Genomic DNA, 21,336 nt, shown 5'->3' with positions numbered 1-21,336 from the left:
TGTTTGTGACAGGAGATGATTCTGAAAGATCTCGACTCGGTGTACGCCCGATTGAGGCGGGAATTCCCGAGATTTTATTTCCTCAGCGACGGCGAACTGATCGATGTTATGAGTATTTCACGTAATCCGGACTCGTTGATTCCGTACGTACGGAAACTGTTCCCGGGAATTCACAACTTGACGTTTAAACTTCCTCCGTCTAAACTGCACAATGTCAACAGTTCACTTGATTATGCTATCAATGGTAAGTTCTTCCTGGATCCAGTCCCATGAGTTCTTCCTGGATCCAGTCCCATGAGTTCTTCTTGGATCCAGTCCCATGAGTTCTTCCTTAATCCAGTCCCATGAGTCCTTCCTGAATCCAGTCCCATGAGTTCTTCCTGAATCCAGTCCCATGAGTTCTACCTAGATCCAGTCCCACGAGTTCTTCCTAGATCCAGTCCCATGAGTCCTTCCTGAATCCAGTCCCATGAGTTCTACCTAGATCCAGTCCCATGAGTTCTTCTTGGATTCAGTCCCATGAGTTCTTCCTGGATCCAGGCTTGAAACCCCTTGCTCCCTAGTCACATAAGTTCATCATGAACACTGGTAAAGTCCTTTGTACAGTTGGTGAACAAACACTGTACTGAGAATGCCATTTCAATTGTCATCCATTTTAACTGATTAACTTTAACCAAACACATTTTTCAGCGTCTGCTGCCCCTAAAACTCTTACATTCCTATTCACCACATAGAAATGGCTGTGTCTAATCCACAACTGTTGAATTGGGAAGAGAGTCCACATTTAAGCTAGCCCAGTTGTTGAACTGTAAACCTGCTGCTGCTGTTGGATGTTGATATCATCATCATCATCATCATCATCATCTTCTCCCGCTGCCATTATAGGGGCGACCCTCAACTTTTAACCATGTGGCACTCTTATATTATCCAACCAGAACCTCCTTGGCCGCCTATCGATATTGATATAATGATATTGATGATTTCAGCTCATAAACTGTTAGCGACTGAAATCGAAGGAAATTACGGCGAGAAAGTTCCGTTAACGAACGCGGTTCAACCGACCCCTCGACTTACGCAGTGGATGAACGACCTAGAATTCAATATGAAATCTACTTTAGCTTCAGTTTTACAACATTGCTTGCAAGCACGACTCGAGGAAGGTAAGGTGTAATACATATTCATTTGTAAGTTTGAGTGCAGAACCACAGATACTGGCTGCTGGCCCCGGCCTCACTTTACCCTCTTGTGTTCAGAACTTCACTTTGAATATGAACTACAATCTCTAGATATTTTATCAGCTCATAACTGATCATCCACACTTCACACAATGTCTGTAGGGGGTACAGGCTGCAGGCTGTAGAGGGTACAGGCTGCAGGCTGTAGAGGGTACAGGCTGCAGGCTGTAGAGGGTACAGGCTGCAGGCTGTAGAGGCTCCAGGCTGTAGGGGGTACAGGCTCCAGGCTGTGGGGGGTACAGGCTCCAGGCTCCAGGCTGTGGGGGGTACAGGCTCCAGGCTGTAGGGGGTACAGGCTCCAGGCTGTAGAGAGTACAGGCTCCAGTTTGTAGAGTGTACAGGCTCCAGGCTGTAGGGGGTACAGGCTGCAGGCTGTAGAGGGTACAGGCTGCAGGCTGTAGAGGGTACAGGCTCCAGGCTGTAGAGTGTACAGGCTGCAGGCTGTAGAGGCTCCAGGCTGTAGGGGGTACAGGCTGCAGGCTGTAGAGGCTGCAGGCTGTAGGGGGTACAGGTTCCAGGCTGTAGAGTGTACAGGCTCCAGGCTGTAGGGGGTACAGGCTGCAGGCTGTAGAGGGTACAGACTGCAGGCTGTAGAGGGTACAGACTGCAGGCTGTAGAGGGTACAGACTGCATGCTGTAGAGAGTACAGGCTGCAGGCTGTAGAGGGTACAGGCTGCAGGCTGTAGAGGTACAGGCTCCAGGCTGTAGAGGGTACAGGCTGCAGGCTGTAGAGGGTACAGGCTGCAGGCTGTAGAGGGTACAGGCTGCAGGCTGTAGAGGGTACAGGCTGCAGGCTGTAGGGAGGATAGGCTGCATGCTGTAAATTGATGACACACCAAAAGAGGATGTAATATTCTGTTAGTTTCTAAAAGTTGTGTTGTATATTTAAGGTACGAAGAGTAGTGAAGCTTTACAACTGCTCGGTGAATTAAAACAACTCGAAGAGAATCTCGATTCTGCCGACGAGACCGAACGTCTTAAGCAACAAATACATCATACGTTCGAACACTGGTTGCTACGGTTTCCGGTTCAGTGCGTCATTGTTGCCGATTCGGTGTTGTTCAATCGAACGGTCGCGAAAATTCTCGACGAACACAAATTCTCGAAACTCGAAAGCGTCAGGTCGGTTTTTAGTTACTACATGTTTGACCGTTTTATACCGGTGCGGCGGTTATATTTGAATTTTGAATATATTACAGGTCGAATATCGCGATGAGAATCGATCAATATTCGGAGGCGCTGAAAGAGAATTTCGATACGGGTTCGAATTCGGAAACGCGACAAAGATTGAACATCGTTTTAACGAATTTAATAAATCAATCAATTCATCAACGAGATCTAATTAACGGTAAATATTCACAGTATGATGTCATAGGGGGATTCATGGAGGCAGACACTCGATGATCCACTGATAATGTCGTAGGGGGATTCATGGAGGCAGACGCTCGATGATCTGATGATGATGTCATAGGGGGATTCATGGAGGCAGACGCTCGATGATCCACTGATGATGTAATAGGGGGATTCATGAAGGCAGACGCTCGATGATCCACTGATGATGTCATAGGGGGATTCATTGAGGCAGACGCTCGATGATCAGATGATGTCGTCATAGGGGGATTCATGGAGGCAGATGCTCGATGATCTGATGATTTGTTGTGTATATTTTCAGGTTTGTTGGATCGTGTTGATTTTCCATCCGATTTGAAATTCGAGTGGATGAAAACATTGAAACACGAGGTGACGATCTCGGAGACGGTGCAGGCAGTGGCGAGTGAGCGTGATTTAACTGAGAGCGAGATCGAGCAGCAGCAGACGCAGCGTAAACAGATCAGACGTAATTCTACTAGAGGTACTTACACTGGTGCTGCCACCTAGTGGTGCAATACACTGGTGCTGCCCTCTACAAGTGGGTACAATGGATGTGCACTCGATCCGTAAATAATTTCTAATGATTTTTAATTCTATTTCAGAACGAGCTCCTCGGTTACAGACGACAAAGGTAACCGCGACGACCAAGCAGACGTACGAGTTTGGTTCGTGCGTTGTACGCCAACTCGGTTACGCAGTCCCGTACGATTACGAGTATTACAGTCCGCACCATGATTTAGTGTTTACGCCTCTCACCGATCGCGCGTATTTGACGCTGATGATGTCGCTACAAGTCGTACAATGCGGCTCATTGACCGGTCGCTCGGCAACTGGTAAAACGGACACGATTCAAAACCTAGCGCAGGTACAAAATCGACCCTAAAGCCAGACTTAAATCTAAACCTATTTAATATTCACAGACCGGGGCCCGGTTTCATAGACTAATATCTAAGTTATCCCTAGGGGTAACTCCTAAATCTGGGTGACAACCACCGTAGTAACAATGAGAAACCATGGTTATAACTGACGAATTTCAAAATGTTCCTAAGAACTATTTTTCTTCCACATCTATGAAACCGAGTCCAGAATTTCAAAAGAATTTTATTTTTACATTCGATTTTCAAAGATAGTAAAAGTTTTAGTTGATTATTGATTTTAGATGTTAGGACGACATTTAGTGACAGTTAGCTGTTCACAGAGTCTCGATTTACCACAGTTACTGAGGTATACACGCGGTATTCTACAAGCCGGCAGCTGGGTTCTATTCGATGAGGTTCAATCCATCGAACCAGGTATCTATCAATAGCGGTGAACCATGCATCTATCAGGGTTCATTTTAGAGATGAACCATGCAGCTATCATCATCTATATCGCATACACAGTTCATTCTTTAGTTTGACAAAACTGAAATTATGATAACCATAGATTCTAATAGTAAAATCCCTCAATAAATGATTTAACGAAAAGTTTATATTTAGGATGGTTACTACCAAACTTCTTCAGTTAAAAGTGACTTGCCAAAAAAAAGAAATTTTCCATTTTTTTTTGGCAAGTCATTTTTGATTGAAGATGGGTGTTTCTGATATCATTAATTCATTTATTGTGGGATTTTACTGTTATCGTTTTTTCAAGGATATTGTGAGCTACACTGATTCACCAGAGACTCTGCCTCACTCACTAGTAACCACTCGTTTGAGGCAGTGTCAGAATTTTACTACTATTTCTCTGATTCACTGTTTGTTTGTCCGTAGGAATATTGTCGGTATTTGCCGAACAGTTGGAGTATATTTGTAACAGTGTACGAGCTCTAAATTCCACGTCGTCGCGACTTTACGAGTCGGACGCGCAGCAGCGGCGGACGAACTCGATAACTCATCGTAGAACTCGTCGTCATTCGGTCGGAACTCTTCATTCCGCTGATTTAATTCCTCGAGTAAGTTCTCGAAAATCTCAACCGTTTTAACAATCTACAATTAGATTTCAGCAATCATTTTAACCACCATAGATCAGCTCTTTTCAATCGAGCCAAAATTTTATTATATATCAATGTTTTATCCGATCGGTTTCAACAAAATCTCATTGAATAAGGCACCAAATATGGAAGATGATAATGATAATTACAAATAGTTCTTGTACAGCGCAAACATCCTGATTCAAAGTTCAAACGCGCCCCTCTGAGATCTTGATTATCGAAATTGTTTTTTTTTTAACACCCTCAACCCGCTTAGCGCCACACAGCGGGTTCGATGTTTCTTTTTCCCAATGGGGGAGAGACCAGAGAAGAACCATTTGACCAAGAAACTCGTGTCGCCACCAGGATTTGAACCCATAAACCCTGGATTGACGAGACCAGTGACCGGCGGCTTAACCCACTCGGCCATTATCGTAATAGTCACCGAACAAGGTGGCTTTGAGATGTCTTTTATAGAATATGGTAAATGCTAATGATAATAATTTCATGTGTGTATGATGATATGTTTAGGATACGCGGCAGTGTTTAACACATAAACGACGTCGCTCTATTGATCGAGAAATGAATATAACTGACGAACAGCAGACGCTGCCTTTATTCACAGGTATTTATCGAAATATATATCGAAATATCGTACCAAAACTTGATCAAATGTGATGAAATGTCATTTCGATTTTTTCCCCAGATAAATTGAAACAGTTTACTGATAGCGAGAGCGATATATCGGACAGCAGATCGAGATCTGTTTATCAGCCCGGATTTATCGGTTATATGATGTTTAACGGAGAGTTTATTCAGGCGCGGTCGCACTTCGGGTGTTTTATGACGTTGAACACCGGAAATCGTAACTTCAAAACTATACCGGACGCCATCAAGGTAAAAAACACTCTGCGGATTGCTGTCGTAAGAAACTAGGCCTGCAGTTGCTCAAAAGTTGGTTAGAGTTAGTGGGATAGTTCATATAGTGACAATTGAAATGGCATTATTACTATGGTATCTATCCGCTGGTCATTTTTAGCCAACTTTTGAGCAACTCACCGCTGATATTTGAATTTGGATTGTTGAAATAATTTGTTGTATATATTTCAGTTGTTGATGCGGCCCTGCGCTCTGGTTGTACCCGATATTAAAGTTGTCGTGGAAACGAGTTTAATTTGTCGAGGATTCACAGACGCTGCGCAGTTAACTAAGAAGATCGTTCTGCTTACTGAATTCTTGAACAAACAGGTACGAGAATAGAGGAGAGGGCGTGAGAGGGGAAAGAGTGGGGAGTGAGAGGGGGAAAGAATGGGGAGGGAGAGGTGGGAAAATGGGGAGGGAGATGGGGAAAGAATGGGGAGTGAGAGGGAGAGAGAATAGAAGTATAAGCCATTCTATAATAGAAGTATAAGCCATAAGTGTATTCTGACTTCTGGGGCAAGTTGCTGTAAAGTTGGTTAAAAATGACCAACGGGTAACAACCATAGTAACAATGAACTTTCAACTGTCACTATATCAACTATCCACTGGTTAAATCTAACCAACTTTTGAGCAACTGCAGCCCCTGATAATTAATGATGTCATAGGGTGATTTATGGAGGCAGCCATAGATTTCAGCGTCTAGATATTGAATGTAGCTTCTGAAGAGTATATAGAACTCGTGTGTTTCAGATGTCGTTGAGTATCGGAATGCGAATATTGAAACAGATTGTAGAATTGGCGGCGTTTAAAATTCACGTCAGACGTAAGAAACACGAAGCGATGTTCGAAGCAGACGCAGACGACAATCTGTCGTACGATGGATCCGAAAATCATCAAGGTCTGCGTTATTCTTTATCGCTTAATCGGTGTTTAGGGGCGAGACTTACAAACATAAAGGAGATTTGAATGAATTTTGAAGAGAATCTTATGAATTTTTAAGAATGTCGTTCTTATTTGACAATTTCGATTTTGAAATTTGAATTTGTCAGTTATCGTCATGGTTAACGATGAGAAACAGTGGAAACAAGCGAAACAACTGAAAATTTCTTCCCGTTCCCCTATGATTGTAAATAATTGATCGTTTCTCTACTAGGTGGCAGCAGTACGCCGGTGTCGGCGCGGACGACCGAGTCCACGTCGTCCCATTTGTCGAGAATGGATCTAACGACTAAAGAAGAATACGCGATAATCTACGGGTTCGTCAACGTGTTGGGACCGCGGCTGGATTCGGACGCGGGCTCGATGCAGCAGTTTAAAGAGTTAATGCGTACGGTATTCCCGCAGAGTTCCCGTCCGAAGTCCGGCGTACAGCCTCACGACCCAGTCGTTATGTCAGCCGTCCAAGAGCAAATGGCACGCGATAACCTACAAGTAACGTCGGAACCTATTAACAAGGTCAGTGGAGCTCAAGTTTCAAAACCTTTAAAATTGCGACCGAATTTTGGAATCCGGGAAACTGTTAAATTTGCCTTTTCTCGCGTTTTGTAGATTCTACAGTTATACACGACGTTACAGTCATCAGTGGCGCCCTCTATAGTGCTATTAGGGGCGGCGGGTAGCGGTAAAACGACGTGTTATCAAACGCTCGCTCGTGCTATGAACGCTCTACACACTGACGGTGAAACAGCAGACGCAGCAGGAGCAGCAGACGACTTCGATCAGTTGAACATGGAAACCGGTTTACGACGTAATATTCAACAGACGATTAATGTACGTTACAAAACTCTTGAACCTTTTATTTATACTCTGACTCCAATTCCACAGTTCACAGTTCCACTGTTCAGGATCTAGTTCCACTGTTCAGGATCTAGTTCTACTGTTCAGGGTCTAGTTCTACTGTTCAGGACCCAGTTCTACTGTTCAGGGTCTAGTTCTACTGTTCAGGACCCAGTTCCACTGTTCAGGATCTAGTTCTACTGTTCAGGACCCAGTTCCACTGTTCAGGATCTAGTTCTACTGTTCAGGACCCAGTTCCACTGTTCAGGATCTAGTTCTACTGTTCAGGACCCAGTTCCACTGTTCAGGATCTAGTTCTACCGTCCAGGACCCAGTTCCACAGTTCACAGTTCCACTGTTCAGGACCCAGTTCCACTGTTCAGGGTCTAGTTCTACTGTTCAGGACCCAGTTCCACTGTTCAGGATCTAGTTCTACTGTTCAGGACCCAGTTCCACTGTTCAGGATCTAGTTCTACTGTTCAGGACCCAGTTCCACTGTTCAGGATCTAGTTCTACCGTCCAGGACCCAGTTCCACTGTTCAGGATCTAGTTCTACTGTTCTGGACCCAGTTCCACTGTTCAGGATCTAGTTCTACTGTTCAGGACCCAGTTCCACTGTTCAGGATTTAGTTCTACTGTTCAGGACCCAGTTCCACTGTTCAGGATCTAGTTCTACTGTTCTGGACCCAGTTCCACTGTTCAGGATTTAGTTCTACTGTTCAGGACCCAGTTCCACTGTTCAGGACCCAGTTCCACTGTTCAGGATCTAGTTCTACTGTTCAGGACCCAGTTCCACTGTTCAGGGTCTAGTTCTACTGTTCAGGACCCAGTTCCACTGTTCAGGATCTAGTTCCACTGTCCAGGACCCAGTTCCACTGTTCAGGATCTAGTTCTACTGTTCAGGACCCAGTTCCACTGTTCAGGATCTAGTTCTACTGTTCAGGACCCAGTTCCACTGTTCAGGATCTAGTTCTACTGTTCAGGATCTAGTTCTACCGTTCAGGACCCAGTTCCACTGTTCAGGATCTAGTTCTACTGTTCAGGACCCAGTTCCACTGTTCAGGATCTAGTTCTACCGTTCAGGACCCAGTTCCACTGTTCAGGATCTAGTTCTACCGTTCAGGACCCAGTTCCACTGTTCAGGATCTAGTTCTACTGTTCAGGACCCAGTTCCACTGTTCAGGATCTAGTTCTACTGTTCAGGAACCAGTTCCACTGTTCAGGATCTAGTTCTACTGTTCAGGACCCAGTTCCACTGTTCAGGATCTAGTTCCACTGTTCTGAACTCTGTTCCACTGTTCAGGATCTAGTTCCACTGTTCAGGACCCAGTTCCACTGTTCAGGATCTAGTTCTACTGTTCAGGACCCAGTTCCACTGTTCAGGATCTAGTTCTACTGTTCAGGACCCAGTTCCACTGTTCAGGATCTAGTTCTACTGTTCAGGAACCAGTTCCACTGTTCAGGATCTAGTTCTACTGTTCAGGAACCAGTTCCACTGTTCAGGATCTAGTTCTACTGTTCAGGACCCAGTTCCACTGTTCAGGATCTAGTTCCACTGTTCTGAACTCTGTTCCACTGTTCAGGATCTAGTTCCACTGTTCAGGACCCAGTTCCACTGTCCAGGACCCAGTTCCACTGTTCTGAACTCTGTTCCACTGTTCAGGATCTAGTTCCACTGTCCAGGACCCAGTTCCACTGTTCAGGATCTAGTTCTACCGTTCAGGACCCAGTTCCACTGTTCTGAACTCTGTTCCATAGTTCTGGATCGCAGATCAATGTGAATTTGACAAATTTTGCCAAAAAACCTAGAAAACTCTGGGAATGCTATAATATTGTTTCTTTATCAATACGCGATTCAATGAGAAATGATTGAATTTTAACACGTAAACCTAGAAATATCTCTGATTCACGCAGGGAATTTAGTGCAATCACATGGAAAATGAGGGAAAACTCGGGGGGATTTGGAAGTGGCACCACCCTGCTAATTGTAACCGGTAATTCAATGATTGATTTATGAATTGATATCGAATTTGACAGGTTTTACGGGGTGTAAAAGATGAACGTCAGCACATGACGAAATACATGAATAAATGGAGGAACGTGTCGCACAGACTCAACCGACTGCAGAATCTTTACAACGATATTCTCAACGATAACACGGGAAAAACATCACGAGATTATCCGCAGATAGATATCGAAATTCTACACCCGAATATGTTTACAACTTCACAGGTAAGGGCATTAACCCCTTGCTCCCCCTCCTTTCCTTAACTAGGGGAACTTTACGGCTAGGAGATCTCAATTTTAGGAGAAATAACCCCTTCTAGCAAGTTATTTTGATAACTGAAAGTATTAATGCATGCGCGTAAATATTTGATTTTTACATTTTAAACTAGTTAATTTACATGAAATGAATTTATGTCAATCTTGATAAATCTGTAAACACAATAACTTCTAAGGAAGGATATGATTTATCTAAAAAAAAGAATTTGGAGCATGAGTTAATGTTATCAAGTTGAATTTTGTGTTGTTTATCTATTTGTAGCTATTTGGTGAATTCTCATCTGATGCTGGCGTCTGGGAGACGGGAATTCTCGCGAATTTACTCAAAAATTCCGCGTTTCAAATTCAATCGGCCGAAATTTATCGCGACAAACAGCAGACGGATAAAACAACGACGAGTAAAAATCAAACGACGACTGACGTGGATACGATACAGAAACTGATCGTATTGGACGGGAATATAGGTGGCGTTTGGGTCAACGGTATGATGTCTGTGTTCGACGATGAGAGAAGATTGAAATTACCGAACGGATCAACCGTCGTTCTACAAGGTAAAAACTAACTTCACCTTGAGCCTATTGACCTGTATACCTGGAGATTCCTTGACCAGTATACCTGGAGATTCCTTGACCAGTTTACGTTGAGATATCTTGACCAGTATACCTGGAGATTCCTTGACCTATATACCTTGAGATACCTTGACCAGTATACCTTGAGATTCCTTGACCAATCTTCCTCAAAATTGGTTGACCAGTATTTTAGAAGATTTGTTGACCAGTCTTCCTCAAGATTCATTGACCAGTATTCCGCAAGATTCGTTGACCAGTATTCCTCAAGATTCGAGCAAGAGAAGAACAGGATCAGTAATATATATCTGTCTCGCGTTGTTTTTCAGATTCAATCAGTTTAATTTTTGAAACGTCGACTTTAGAAAACGCTTCACCGGCGATCGTCGCTAAGTCACAAGTTATACATATAGATGGCGCCGCTAACAGTTGGAAGTCGTTGGTAGAATCGTGGTGTACTCCGGCTAAAAATAGATACCTGCTTACGTCATCGTGGTCAGTGTTCAAACAAGTTTAACACATTGATGAAATACCCCTTTTAAAAAATCATTTCCAGAGTTTGGCAGCTTTGTAATCCTAGGCTGGGTTTCATAGATGTGGAAGAAAAATAGTCCCTGGGAACATTTTGAAATTCGTCAGTTATAACCATGGTTTCTCATTGTTACTACGGGGGTTGTTACACGGATTAAGGATTACCCCTAGGGATTACTTACAAACCCAGTCTAGGAAACCGGGCTTGTTTTATAAACGGGGTTTAAACTTTGACCCGGGGTCTAACTCAAGTGAAAATGAATTCAGTTAACCGCCCCGGGTTAATACAGTCTATAAAACCAGGGGCCAGTTGCACAGTCATGACTTAAGTCAAAAAGTGTTCTTAAATCTTAAGACTGGTCTTAAGTTGTTAGATTGGCTGTAGAACTAAGTTGGTCTTAGACTGGTCTTAAGTCTAAGCCATGACTACGCAACCGGCCCCAGGTCTTGCGAACCCTGCTAACTTAATGAATAATATTGACGAATGTTTTTACAGTTTACGCGTAATTCAGGAGTTGTGTTTACGAGTTTTCGCTAAAACTCTCGCGTTCATCGACGCAGAATGTTCGTTATCACTATCGGACGGACGGACTGTTACGGCGGCTACGCCCGGTATTCATCAGGTGTCGGCGACGTTGAAGATATTGTCGGCGCTGATGGAACGTTATCTATTGCGGGACGAACTCGAAAAACAAATGCAAAGAAAAGGTTCGAGTCGTTCTTAAATCTTAACTTGACTTGACCCTTTCAGTGCTGACCCTATAGTGCTCGAGATTATTTGAAGATTTTGAAAAATTCCACCCTAGTGTGTTGAATAACGGGATTACCACTATATTGCGTCTACACCGCGGCGCAGTGTAGTACCAAAATCTATCACTGATTTATACACTGCACTGCGGTGTAGACGCACTGAAAGGGTTAACTTAACTTTCAGACGTCATGATTTTCTGTGTGTTCGGTATTTTTGTTTGTAGCTCAGTTTGAATCGGATAACAATACCGCCGCTGGTAGTGCGGCGTCGCGGTTACGACCGAGGTCGTCTCAGAGCGGAGGTGGAGGGCGTAACTCGTCGCGGAGCGCTCGCAGCTATCAGAGCAGTCAATCGAGCGCGATCATAGAGGAAAACTTCCCTAATTATATCAACTCGGTGAAAGCGCTTTTCACGTACGCGTTTATCTGGGGATTCGGAGGTCAACTTCACGAGAGGTAACAATTAGTTTAGTTTATAACCGACATGGCGACTATTGAAATCAACGATTTTTGAATTTCGAGTAACTGCAAATGCCAGGGGGGGGGCACAGTCGTTAATTCAGTGCAAAAATGATCTCAGTCCGAAAATAACTTTCAAATTAGTTCAGTTTTTGAAATCATCAATTTTTGACTTTTGAGCAACTGCAGACGCCAGAGCAGTTGTTAATTCAGTCCAAAAATGATCTCAGTCCAAAAATGACTCTTAAAACTGGTCCCTTGGTCCCTTGTACTGTAATATTGGATATACAGTTAAGATAGTCTTAATACTGGTCTTAAATCTAAGCTATGAACTTTGGAAGTTTGGCCGCGGTACTCCTAAATCCTTCATTGATTGTAAATTGTTAGCTGGTCTATAGAAAAAAAGGTGGCCTAAGACAGAATTTAATCTAAGTCCGAGGCCAGTTGGTTAAAAGTTGGTTAGAGTTAACCAGTGAATAGTTGGCATAGTGACAATGAAAAGTTCATTGTTACTATGGTATATGTCAGCCGGTTATCTTTAACCAACTTTTGAGCAACTGGCCCCAGTTTCACAAAAAAGTTAACTCAAATTTTTGGTGTAATTGCTATTGGTTACTTCATGTTTTCAATGAGGACAACAATTCAAACTTAACCGTCTTAGGCTTAAACTTTTTCGTGAAACTGGGCCCTGGCCCCTAGGTCTTTACAGATGTGACCCTTGCTTTTCGATACAAATTCAAAATCAAATGAACTCGTTTGAAATTTTTCCAGTTGCGTCGAGAAATTCGATCATTTCGTTCGTCAGACAATGTTTCGCGACGCTCATCGCGTTGTTGTCCCCGACGACGGGTCGGTGTTCGATTATTGCGTTGATATGAAATCAGGTTCGCTCGTCAGATGGACGAAAGTCGAAACGAAACCGAAAAATGTCGGCATCCAATATCTGATGACTCCCGAGGTAATCGATGACTCAAATTCAACCCTTATGCACTGTAATGGAGTCAATCTCTGGTGACTCTTTAACTGATGACTCAAATTCAATCCTTATGCATTGTAATGGAGTCAATCTCTGGTGACTCTTTAAATTATGACTCAAATTCAAACCTTATTCGATGTAATGGAGTCAATCTCTGGTGACTCTTTAATTAATGACTCAAATTAAATCCTTATTCAGTGTAATGGAGTCAATCTCTGGTAACTCATTATGTTTCTCATCGACAGTTGGAGCGTTATGTGTATATAATGGATTTACTGGTGTCAAGTAATCAGCAGGTTTTACTGACCGGTGCTCCGGGAGTCGGGAAATCTTCACTCTTACAGGTACGTGTCTAGTTACTAGCTGCTGCCAGGTATGTGTCTAGTTACTAGCTGCTGCCAGGTACGTGTCTAGTTACTAGCTGCTGCATGGTACGTGTCTAGTTACTAGCTGCTGCCAGGTACGTGTCTAGTTACTAGCTGCTGCCAGGTACGTGTCTAGTTACTAGCTGCTGCCAGGTACGTGTCTAGTTACTAGCTGCTGCCAGGTACGTGTCTAGTTACTAGCTGCTGCCAGGTACGTGTCTAGTTACTAGCTGCTGCATGGTACGTGTCTAGTTACTAGCTGCTGCCAGGTATGTGTCTAGTTACTAGCTGCTGCCAGGTACGTGTCTAGTTACTAGCTGCTGTCAGGTACGTGTCTAGTTACTAGCTGCTGCCAGGTACGTGTCTAGTTACTAGCTGCTGCCAGGTACGTGTCTAATTACTAGCTGCTGCCAGGTATGTCTTTGTACTAGCAGCTGCCAGTCTTAAAGAATTACAAAGTTTTAGAAACTTTCTCTGAATCGAGGCCTGACTGTGGATTCCTGACTGTGAATTTCACTGATGTATAACGAACTCATAAACTGGAGACTGTGTCAGATGGAAGTGGTTGACATTGGAGCCACCAATCTTTTCAGCCTCAGGTAGAGGCTAAAACCCTTGATGAAACCTCAGAACCTGATGAGGTTAGGGCTTTAAACTTGATGAGGCCGCACACGCTCAGAATAAGAAATCTTTACATGAGACCTCTGACAGAGTCAAATCTTGGATGAGGCCACAAAAGTACAAGCTTGTTGAAGCAAGGCTTGTTGAGGTCTCAATTTGTAAGGTCACCGGTAGAGGGCGCTGATATTGATTATGTATTTGTATTGTATTATGTAGAGTGTAATTGTACCTAAGAATGCAGGCGGTTGTAGATTCGTTTGTTCGACCGATTCGTTCACCCCTGAGAAACTACGTAACGGTCTGATGAGACACGTCGGTGAATTACGCAACAAACGCTCGTCTGCCGGTAACGCCGCTCCTAATGTTACCACGGCTACAGCGGCGAAAATACCCAACAATCTACTGTTCGTACTCGACGACCTTCATATGACCTCTTACGACGAACGACGCGGTAACAAAATTGTGGACAAATTTTTTCGAACTTCAAAAACGTTCAACTGTCGAATATTGTTATAAATCGTAAATGATTTTTTTCGACGTAGGAATTCAGCCGACGTTAGAAGCGGTCAGGAGCATCGCATCGACGAGATCCGTTTACGATTATCAGCGCAAACTATTTACCGAATCTCCCGAAATTCAACTCCTGCTCAGTTGGACGTGTCAACAATACGCCGGTTTGTATCGCTATGGTTATCATAGGCGTCCCCAAGAGGGGTGAGAGGGTAGCGGACGCATCCCCTTTTCGAGATAGCTAACTTCTCAAGTTACTATGTTACTTGCAATGTTCAAGATTTTTCTTGCCAATTTGACTAAAGTCTTTTACCTCTAAATGATTCATTTAGAGCCTGTAAAACGTTTCTAAAGCCAATTTTCAAAAAGTTTTTTGGGGTAGGTCCACCAAACACAACACATTGTGCTTGGCTGTGAAAATTCCTGGGGACGCCTATGGTTATAGTTACCCGGGTAACCCGTGTCCGTCCGAGAGTATGATTAACCCTTGTTCGTTTTACAGGAAGTGGATTAGGATTAAGTAATCGTCCGATATCGCCGAGATTATCGCGTCTGTTCGTAACGATCAACATGACGACGCCTAGCGACGAATCGTTGCACGGAATTTACGGCAAGATGCTGTCGTCGTGGTTACACGAATTCCCGACCTACGCTCTGGAGCACACGAACGAACTCTCGAAGGTCAGATCTCCCCTACGTAACCTTTCGCTTTATAGCGGGCTAAATTTTAAAATTCATCGAAAGCCTTTAATAGTTTATTATTTATAGCTTTCGCTGCATGTTTTTATTTGGAATTTTTGGTAAAATTTTCACGCGAGAAATTTGTTTAAAAACCGTAAGAAGATTTGCATGTTTTAAAACACTGTTAGAACACGATGCATGATTTTAAAGAATTTGTAGATTTTAGAATTTTTTGTTTCCACACTCACTCCAGGGTGAGCTAGGCCCGAGGTCTGTCACAATGGGGCCTCGGTTGTACCGTATATAACTAGGCCCCAGGGCCCATGAAAAAGTTTAAGCCAAAAACGGTTAAGTTTGAATTGTCCTCATTGAAGATATGAAATAATCATTAGCAATTTCATCAAAAATTTGATTTAAACTTTTTTGTGAAACTGGGCCCTGGGGCCTAGTTATGCAGTACAACCGAGACCCCATTGTGACAGACAGCCCAGTCTGATAGGAATCACATTGTTATATCGAACATAATTTCATTGATTTCAGGCAATGTTTAAAACGGTACTGGATATGTACGAATGCGTACGTTTGAAGTTTCGACCTTCACCCGTTAACCCTCATTATATATTCACATTGCACGACCTATCTCATATCGTACGAGGCATGCTTCTATTGTCACCGCGGGCAACACCCGGGCTAGCAGGCGGAGGCAGCCCGCTGAAATCTAAACCGAGCAAGAAAACCTCCAGTGAGTCGTTATCTTACTTACCGGTATAACTGAAAAATTTCATAGGGCTTATGTTCGTGATCACAGAGTTGGTTTGATAGACCAGTTCTTACTTTTGAAATCCATAGAAGCAAAATCAGAACAAATCTCATTTTCTAATGAGTAGATATTTGAGATTTTGCTTTTTTGGATTTTCAACTGTTTGAACTCTCTACCCAAGGTCTACGGTAATTCTCACTTTATCTTGAAGTCAGTCACTATTTTGTCTCAGCAATTTATTAATGAGTTCTAATCCTGGTGGCCGCAGTATTTTGGATGTTTTAATTTCTCCGCGATTTCCTAAGTTGCATTTCATAGGTTGAGAAATGAAACTAAGAAATCATTTAGTTAAAGTTGATACTATTCTAAAAAATCTTGAAGTAATCAGACTTCAGTATCCGGATTAAGTTAAATGAGGTCTATATCTGAAATTGTTATCGATGCGTGATTGATTTTCTAGAGAGTAATAAAGGCAGTGGTAGCGTTTCCAGCGGTGATCTATTGTCCGATAATAAACCGCCGATGATGCGATCGGTCGTGCGTCTGTGCTGTCACGAGATCACGAGAACGTTCTACGATCGACTCGTCTCCGATGAAGGTAAATACCGGTAACTAGGAGCAGACGCCATTGCGTCGGTTGAGTTTATTTATCAACGAATGAAACCGCATTGGAAGAGATTTTGATTGTCGCAGTCAATTACCAATTTTGTCGAAAATATGGTAGAAAAAAATGGTATTCAGGAAGTTATTGCTGTTGTTTTCGCCACTGCAATTTGTAAAAAGAAATATTTTTCATTCGAAATCTCTGGTTCTGTGTTATTTTGCTAAATTTAGCTTTAATTTCTTAACATGACTTAAAAAAATGCTGTCTATTAATGTGTATTCCTAAAAAATAAAGAGCAAAATATCAGAGGAAACATGAGTCTCATCCATTTGTAAACACAGACATCATTGAGATAAACATGTTTCGGCTGTTTCCGTGTAAAAATCAGTTTCTCTTCATTTCATTTCAGATAAGACTTCGTTCGGTAAATTGTTAAACGACGTTGTGTTGAATGATTTGTGTTCGACAGACGACGGCGATCGAAGTCGTTCTCGACTGATGTCCGGAATTAAAGAAGAAAATTCATTCATCGCTACCGAAACGGTAAAACAATTTTCATTTTTTTCCCGGTTTTCGGAAATCACGTTTATTTGAACGAACTGTTGTTAGTGTTGGGTGTTTTTTTGCAGATCCGCAGCGCCGCGCAACAGAGTCCCGATAAATTGAGTACGGTTTCCACGGATACTCGTTTGAGTACGCCGTGTACTCCGGCTGAATTACCGTCTGTCGATCAGATCGTTACAACGGCAATTGAGAAACATCCGTCCAGCCGCGGTCCGGGCAGCACGGAGCCACCCTCTTCAGCAGCATCTCAGACTAGAGGTAAACTACCCTCCCTCTCCTCGGAGCCACCCTTATCAGAATTAAAACCTTAAAACTCTCTCTGTGCACTCTGCAAACTAGAAGTGAAATAATCCACAGTATCCTTCCTTTCCTGGGAGCCAACCTAATCAGAATTATCCCCTTTAAACTCATCGTGTTCTCTGCAAACTAGAAATTAAATAATCCACCATCTTCAAGTCTCTTGTTATTTGATATTTCTAGTAAGTTCGTCGCTAAGCAGCAGTTCAAAATCGCAACAATCTCCACCAATCATCGAGCAGACGTTACAACAACAGACGACACCGACTTGCGACGGCGTTGAGAGTCCGGTGGAGGTGACGACGAGTGTAGAGGGAATTCCTGCCGGACGGTCGTCAGCCAGTGGAGGGGGGATTCCCAGACGCGCGTCTGCCGCAGGGAGTCCCGTCAGGAGCGTTCAATTCAACGCTAAATCAACTACTAAAACACGATCACCAAGCGCAACGAAGAAACCTGCGAACCTCACAGAATCGGCACTTCACAATCAAAATATGGGTAAGCAGACAATTTTCCTTATTTGGAATATTCTATAATTTATGCAAATAATTCTATAATTTATGCAAAGAATGGATGGATCTGGCATCAGTAAACTGTAGTTGAATTCATGATTACTTTGAATTGTATTTATAGAACATGAAAGCGGTCTGTCTGTAGCGTCTGCTGCCGCTATGACGACTGCTACATCCGTCGCTATGACCGTCGCTACGGAAGATGATGAAGCAGCAGATTCCAGCGATTCGTCGTCGAGTGAATCGTTCTACACCGGTACAGTAACAGGTCCGTATCACATGTCAGTATCAACATGTACATGTTACATGTACCTGTTACATGTCACATGTACCTGTTACATGTCACACATACCTGTTATATGTCACATGTACCTGTTACATGTTACATGTACCTGTTACATGTTACATGTACCTGTTACAGTATAAGGAATATTGATGCATATTTTCAGGCTCTCATTCAATGACTACTGTTGATACTAAACTGTATCGTGAAGTACAGAAGAAAATTCAAGCACAAAAAGGTAATTAGTTCGCTCACACGCACAGCCCCTGAGGGGCATACTCCCTTAGGGGGGTCACTCACAGCCTCTGAGAAGGTTTACTCCCTCAGAGGGGTCACTCAGACACAGCCCCTGAGGAATTAACTCCCTCACAGCCCCTGAGGGTTTACTTCCTCCCTCAGAGGGGTCACTCAGACATAGCCCCTAACGGGTTTACTCCCTCAGGGGGTTATTCAGACACAGCCCTTCAGGGGTTTTACTCACAGAAGGGGCCTCATGGGTTCACTTACTCAGGGTTCCAGAAATTCTTACGATTCTAAGAAGCTGAGATTATGATTGAAATTGTTTGATTTACAGATAGAAAGTTTGCAGCCGGTTCCGGTGTAAGGGGTAGTTCTACCGGCCGATTGTCTCGCAATAAACAACTACAGAAAGGAATCAGTTTTAAGAGCGCAGCCGGAACCAGTCCGGATAGTCAATTTGACTGGTTCACCGGTCCACTGTTCTCTATTGATCAGGTTCGTTCTAGTTTTACTGATACCAATCTACAGTTCATATTTTCACTGTAAGATATATGTCGTATGTTAATGTAACTATAGCTCAGTGGAACTGACAGGTTGTAGGGATTTATCATTGATTAAAGGTCTATATTTGTTTTTTATCGTAGATAAAAGATCCCGACGAAGAATTGACGGATTTCATTTTCTCGAGATATTTCCTCGGCGTTCACGGTGATAAAACCGGGCGTCACATTGAAAAAGGTAACATTTTCAATACCCAGGACCCCAGTACCACTGTCCACAGTTATTCAGAGTTAGTCAGAGCTGCTGTGCTTCTGAATTTCAGTATTCCCTCTCAAGAAAAGAGACAGTTGTAACTAAGGGTCTTACTTGTTAACTGATTAATTTGATAATTTTCTCTCATATTTCAATGAAATGATGATCAACCTGCCCATAATGGGTTATTCCCGCATCATGAAAGGTTTCTTTCTTTTATATCTTATGTCAGTTTGATTTGATAAATTGGATTATGTTTTAAAAAATGAAATGATATTAAGTACACGTGTACAACTTGTTACCGATGTCCCTTTGTATCAGCCACTCTGGTTAAAATATCTTAATTACTCGTAGTAAACTCAACCAGTAGAACAGGGTCCTTCTCTACAGTTTAGTGGCTGTAATGTGTAAAATGTTTAATGATTATTTGTATGTTTTCAGGTTACGCCGAAGTGTCTGAAAACCTCTTACAACAAGCTCTCGTCACGTGTTTAAAAGTCTATAACGAAGGCACGAAACAGAATCTGAATCTCGCGTTCTTCAGTCGAGCAGTCGTTCGTATAGCTCGTATCAGTAGAATACTGGTACGTGTGCAGCAGACGTTACATTTCATTTTATTCAATTCTAGTGAACTTACCGTAAGGGGAGTCTATCTCACAGGGTGGCCACAAACCAGGATCCAGTTCCACAGTTCTGAGTTAGTGTGAACTCTGAATTTAAATTAGTTCATTTTCAATGAGTCAAATCTTAACTTACAACTGTGGAACTGGGTCCAGGAGATCAGGTTAAAGTCGGGGAATTTGAGATTGCTAGATCACGTTTTAAAATCAAACAGTTTCGGTCGCGTCTTATGTATTTGACTATCGCAGGGTGGCCACACTTAACCTGGGAATCAGGGAAAAGTCCAGAATATTCTTTTCTTTATAAGAATCGGAGAGAGTTGTTAAGATCGCTAGATTGCAAATCAGACTGTTTTGATTTGATATGATTCTTAGCAGATCACCGCTAAAATGTTGACTGTTGCATGACGATATCTGTTCATTTCCATTTTGGAAAATTGAAAATCATCCATGAAATACTTGGGAAAAACTTTGGAATTTTGAATTCATATAACTGTGGGAACAATGTCTATAGTTAAATCTAACAACTTAAAAAACCAATTTCACAATATTTATGATCATTATTGGATTTAAGCGATTTGACGTTGAGGTTAAGAATATTTTTGAATTGATTATTTACAGGCGTTGCAGACGGGTAACGCTGGAAACGCCGTATTGTTCGGCGTGCGAGGAATGTCGGGTCGTTCGACTCTGGTTAAAATGGCCGCGTTCATCGCTAAGTGTAAAGTGTTCGAACCGAAATCGCAGACGAACGTCGACGGTAACCTGACGGTGTTCAGAGAAATGACGAAACAATGTTTCCTAAACGCTGGATTACACGGTAAACCGGGAGTAATAATCGTATCCGACGCCCTCGGAGACGACTGTCTGAAAGAAGCCGTTCATATTATGACATCAGGTAAGGGGTTACAGTGCCGCCATCTATAGCGATTCTGAGTAATTACAACCCATCTGGTTTTAGACTCAATGTGATCTTTAGGAAGCTTTGGACCTAATGCAGTAAATTGTGCCGTACACGGGGCTGAATATTTCACAGAGTTTAGAATCAGGGCCCGGTTTTATTGACTGGTTTCAACTTATAAGCCCAGGGGTTAACTCAATTGAAAATGATTTGAGTAAAACCCCCAGGTTTAAGTTTGATGCCAGTCTATAAAACTGGCCCCAGAAAAATAATGGGTTTTTCCAAATGAATTTCGGTGAAATTCTCTTAAAACTTGAGAAACCGGAGTAAGCAGCCTGAAACTGGTGGATTTATGAAAATACCTCGAATGAAACATAATGGGTGGAAGGTAAAATCTGCTATAGTGATACCATCAGTGAGGGAAGGTTGAGGAATCTGCTATAGCGATACCCACAGTGAGGGAAGGTTGAGGAATCTGCTATAGCGATACCCCTTCAGTGAGGGAAGGTTGAGGAATCTGCTATAGCGATACCCACAGTGAGTGAGGGTTGGGGAATCTGCTATAGTGATACCCCTTCAGTGAGGGAAGGTTGAGGAATCTGCTATAGCGATACCCACAGTGAGTGAGGGTTGAGGAATCTGCTATAGTGATACCCACAGTGAGGGAAGGTTGAGGAATCTGCTATAGCGATACCCCTTCAGTGAGGGAAGGTTGAGGAATCTGCTATAGCGATACCCACAGTGAGTGAGGGTTGGGGAATCTGCTATAGTGATACCCTCAGTGAGGGTTGAGGGTTGAGGAGATGTAA

The 21,336-nt window shown here is 42.9% G+C and overlaps 1 protein-coding gene across 1 annotated transcript in view; it reads left to right on the top strand.

The window, feature by feature from the left end:
* LOC141911630 (dynein heavy chain domain-containing protein 1-like) overlaps positions 1 to 21,336 on the top strand; it is a gene marked incomplete at its 5' end in the record, with an annotated part of 55,674 nt that overhangs the window by 17,660 nt on the left and 16,678 nt on the right. The window contains 35 exons of the mRNA XM_074802617.1: positions 13 to 244; positions 987 to 1,160; positions 2,126 to 2,357; positions 2,435 to 2,583; positions 2,908 to 3,087; positions 3,209 to 3,471; positions 3,766 to 3,898; positions 4,358 to 4,539; positions 5,089 to 5,182; positions 5,264 to 5,454; positions 5,668 to 5,805; positions 6,229 to 6,376; positions 6,632 to 6,933; positions 7,027 to 7,248; positions 9,292 to 9,486; positions 9,800 to 10,088; positions 10,433 to 10,598; positions 11,131 to 11,342; positions 11,609 to 11,840; positions 12,615 to 12,801; positions 13,065 to 13,163; positions 14,022 to 14,256; positions 14,348 to 14,479; positions 14,818 to 14,996; positions 15,537 to 15,738; positions 16,217 to 16,354; positions 16,770 to 16,903; positions 16,990 to 17,182; positions 17,405 to 17,716; positions 17,852 to 17,998; positions 18,180 to 18,251; positions 18,588 to 18,748; positions 18,898 to 18,991; positions 19,448 to 19,590; positions 20,248 to 20,524. Coding sequence (XP_074658718.1) covers positions 13 to 244; positions 987 to 1,160; positions 2,126 to 2,357; positions 2,435 to 2,583; positions 2,908 to 3,087; positions 3,209 to 3,471; positions 3,766 to 3,898; positions 4,358 to 4,539; positions 5,089 to 5,182; positions 5,264 to 5,454; positions 5,668 to 5,805; positions 6,229 to 6,376; positions 6,632 to 6,933; positions 7,027 to 7,248; positions 9,292 to 9,486; positions 9,800 to 10,088; positions 10,433 to 10,598; positions 11,131 to 11,342; positions 11,609 to 11,840; positions 12,615 to 12,801; positions 13,065 to 13,163; positions 14,022 to 14,256; positions 14,348 to 14,479; positions 14,818 to 14,996; positions 15,537 to 15,738; positions 16,217 to 16,354; positions 16,770 to 16,903; positions 16,990 to 17,182; positions 17,405 to 17,716; positions 17,852 to 17,998; positions 18,180 to 18,251; positions 18,588 to 18,748; positions 18,898 to 18,991; positions 19,448 to 19,590; positions 20,248 to 20,524 — 6,439 coding nt within the window. The remainder of the gene's footprint in view (positions 1 to 12; positions 245 to 986; positions 1,161 to 2,125; positions 2,358 to 2,434; positions 2,584 to 2,907; positions 3,088 to 3,208; positions 3,472 to 3,765; positions 3,899 to 4,357; positions 4,540 to 5,088; positions 5,183 to 5,263; positions 5,455 to 5,667; positions 5,806 to 6,228; positions 6,377 to 6,631; positions 6,934 to 7,026; positions 7,249 to 9,291; positions 9,487 to 9,799; positions 10,089 to 10,432; positions 10,599 to 11,130; positions 11,343 to 11,608; positions 11,841 to 12,614; positions 12,802 to 13,064; positions 13,164 to 14,021; positions 14,257 to 14,347; positions 14,480 to 14,817; positions 14,997 to 15,536; positions 15,739 to 16,216; positions 16,355 to 16,769; positions 16,904 to 16,989; positions 17,183 to 17,404; positions 17,717 to 17,851; positions 17,999 to 18,179; positions 18,252 to 18,587; positions 18,749 to 18,897; positions 18,992 to 19,447; positions 19,591 to 20,247; positions 20,525 to 21,336) is intronic.

Source organism: Tubulanus polymorphus, chromosome 10 (assembly GCF_964204645.1).
Source record: "Tubulanus polymorphus chromosome 10, tnTubPoly1.2, whole genome shotgun sequence".
NCBI classification, from domain to species: domain Eukaryota; kingdom Metazoa; phylum Nemertea; class Palaeonemertea; order Tubulaniformes; family Tubulanidae; genus Tubulanus; species Tubulanus polymorphus.
The sequence above is the reverse complement of the archived record's forward strand: the minus strand, read 5'-3'. Positions and strand labels throughout refer to the sequence as shown.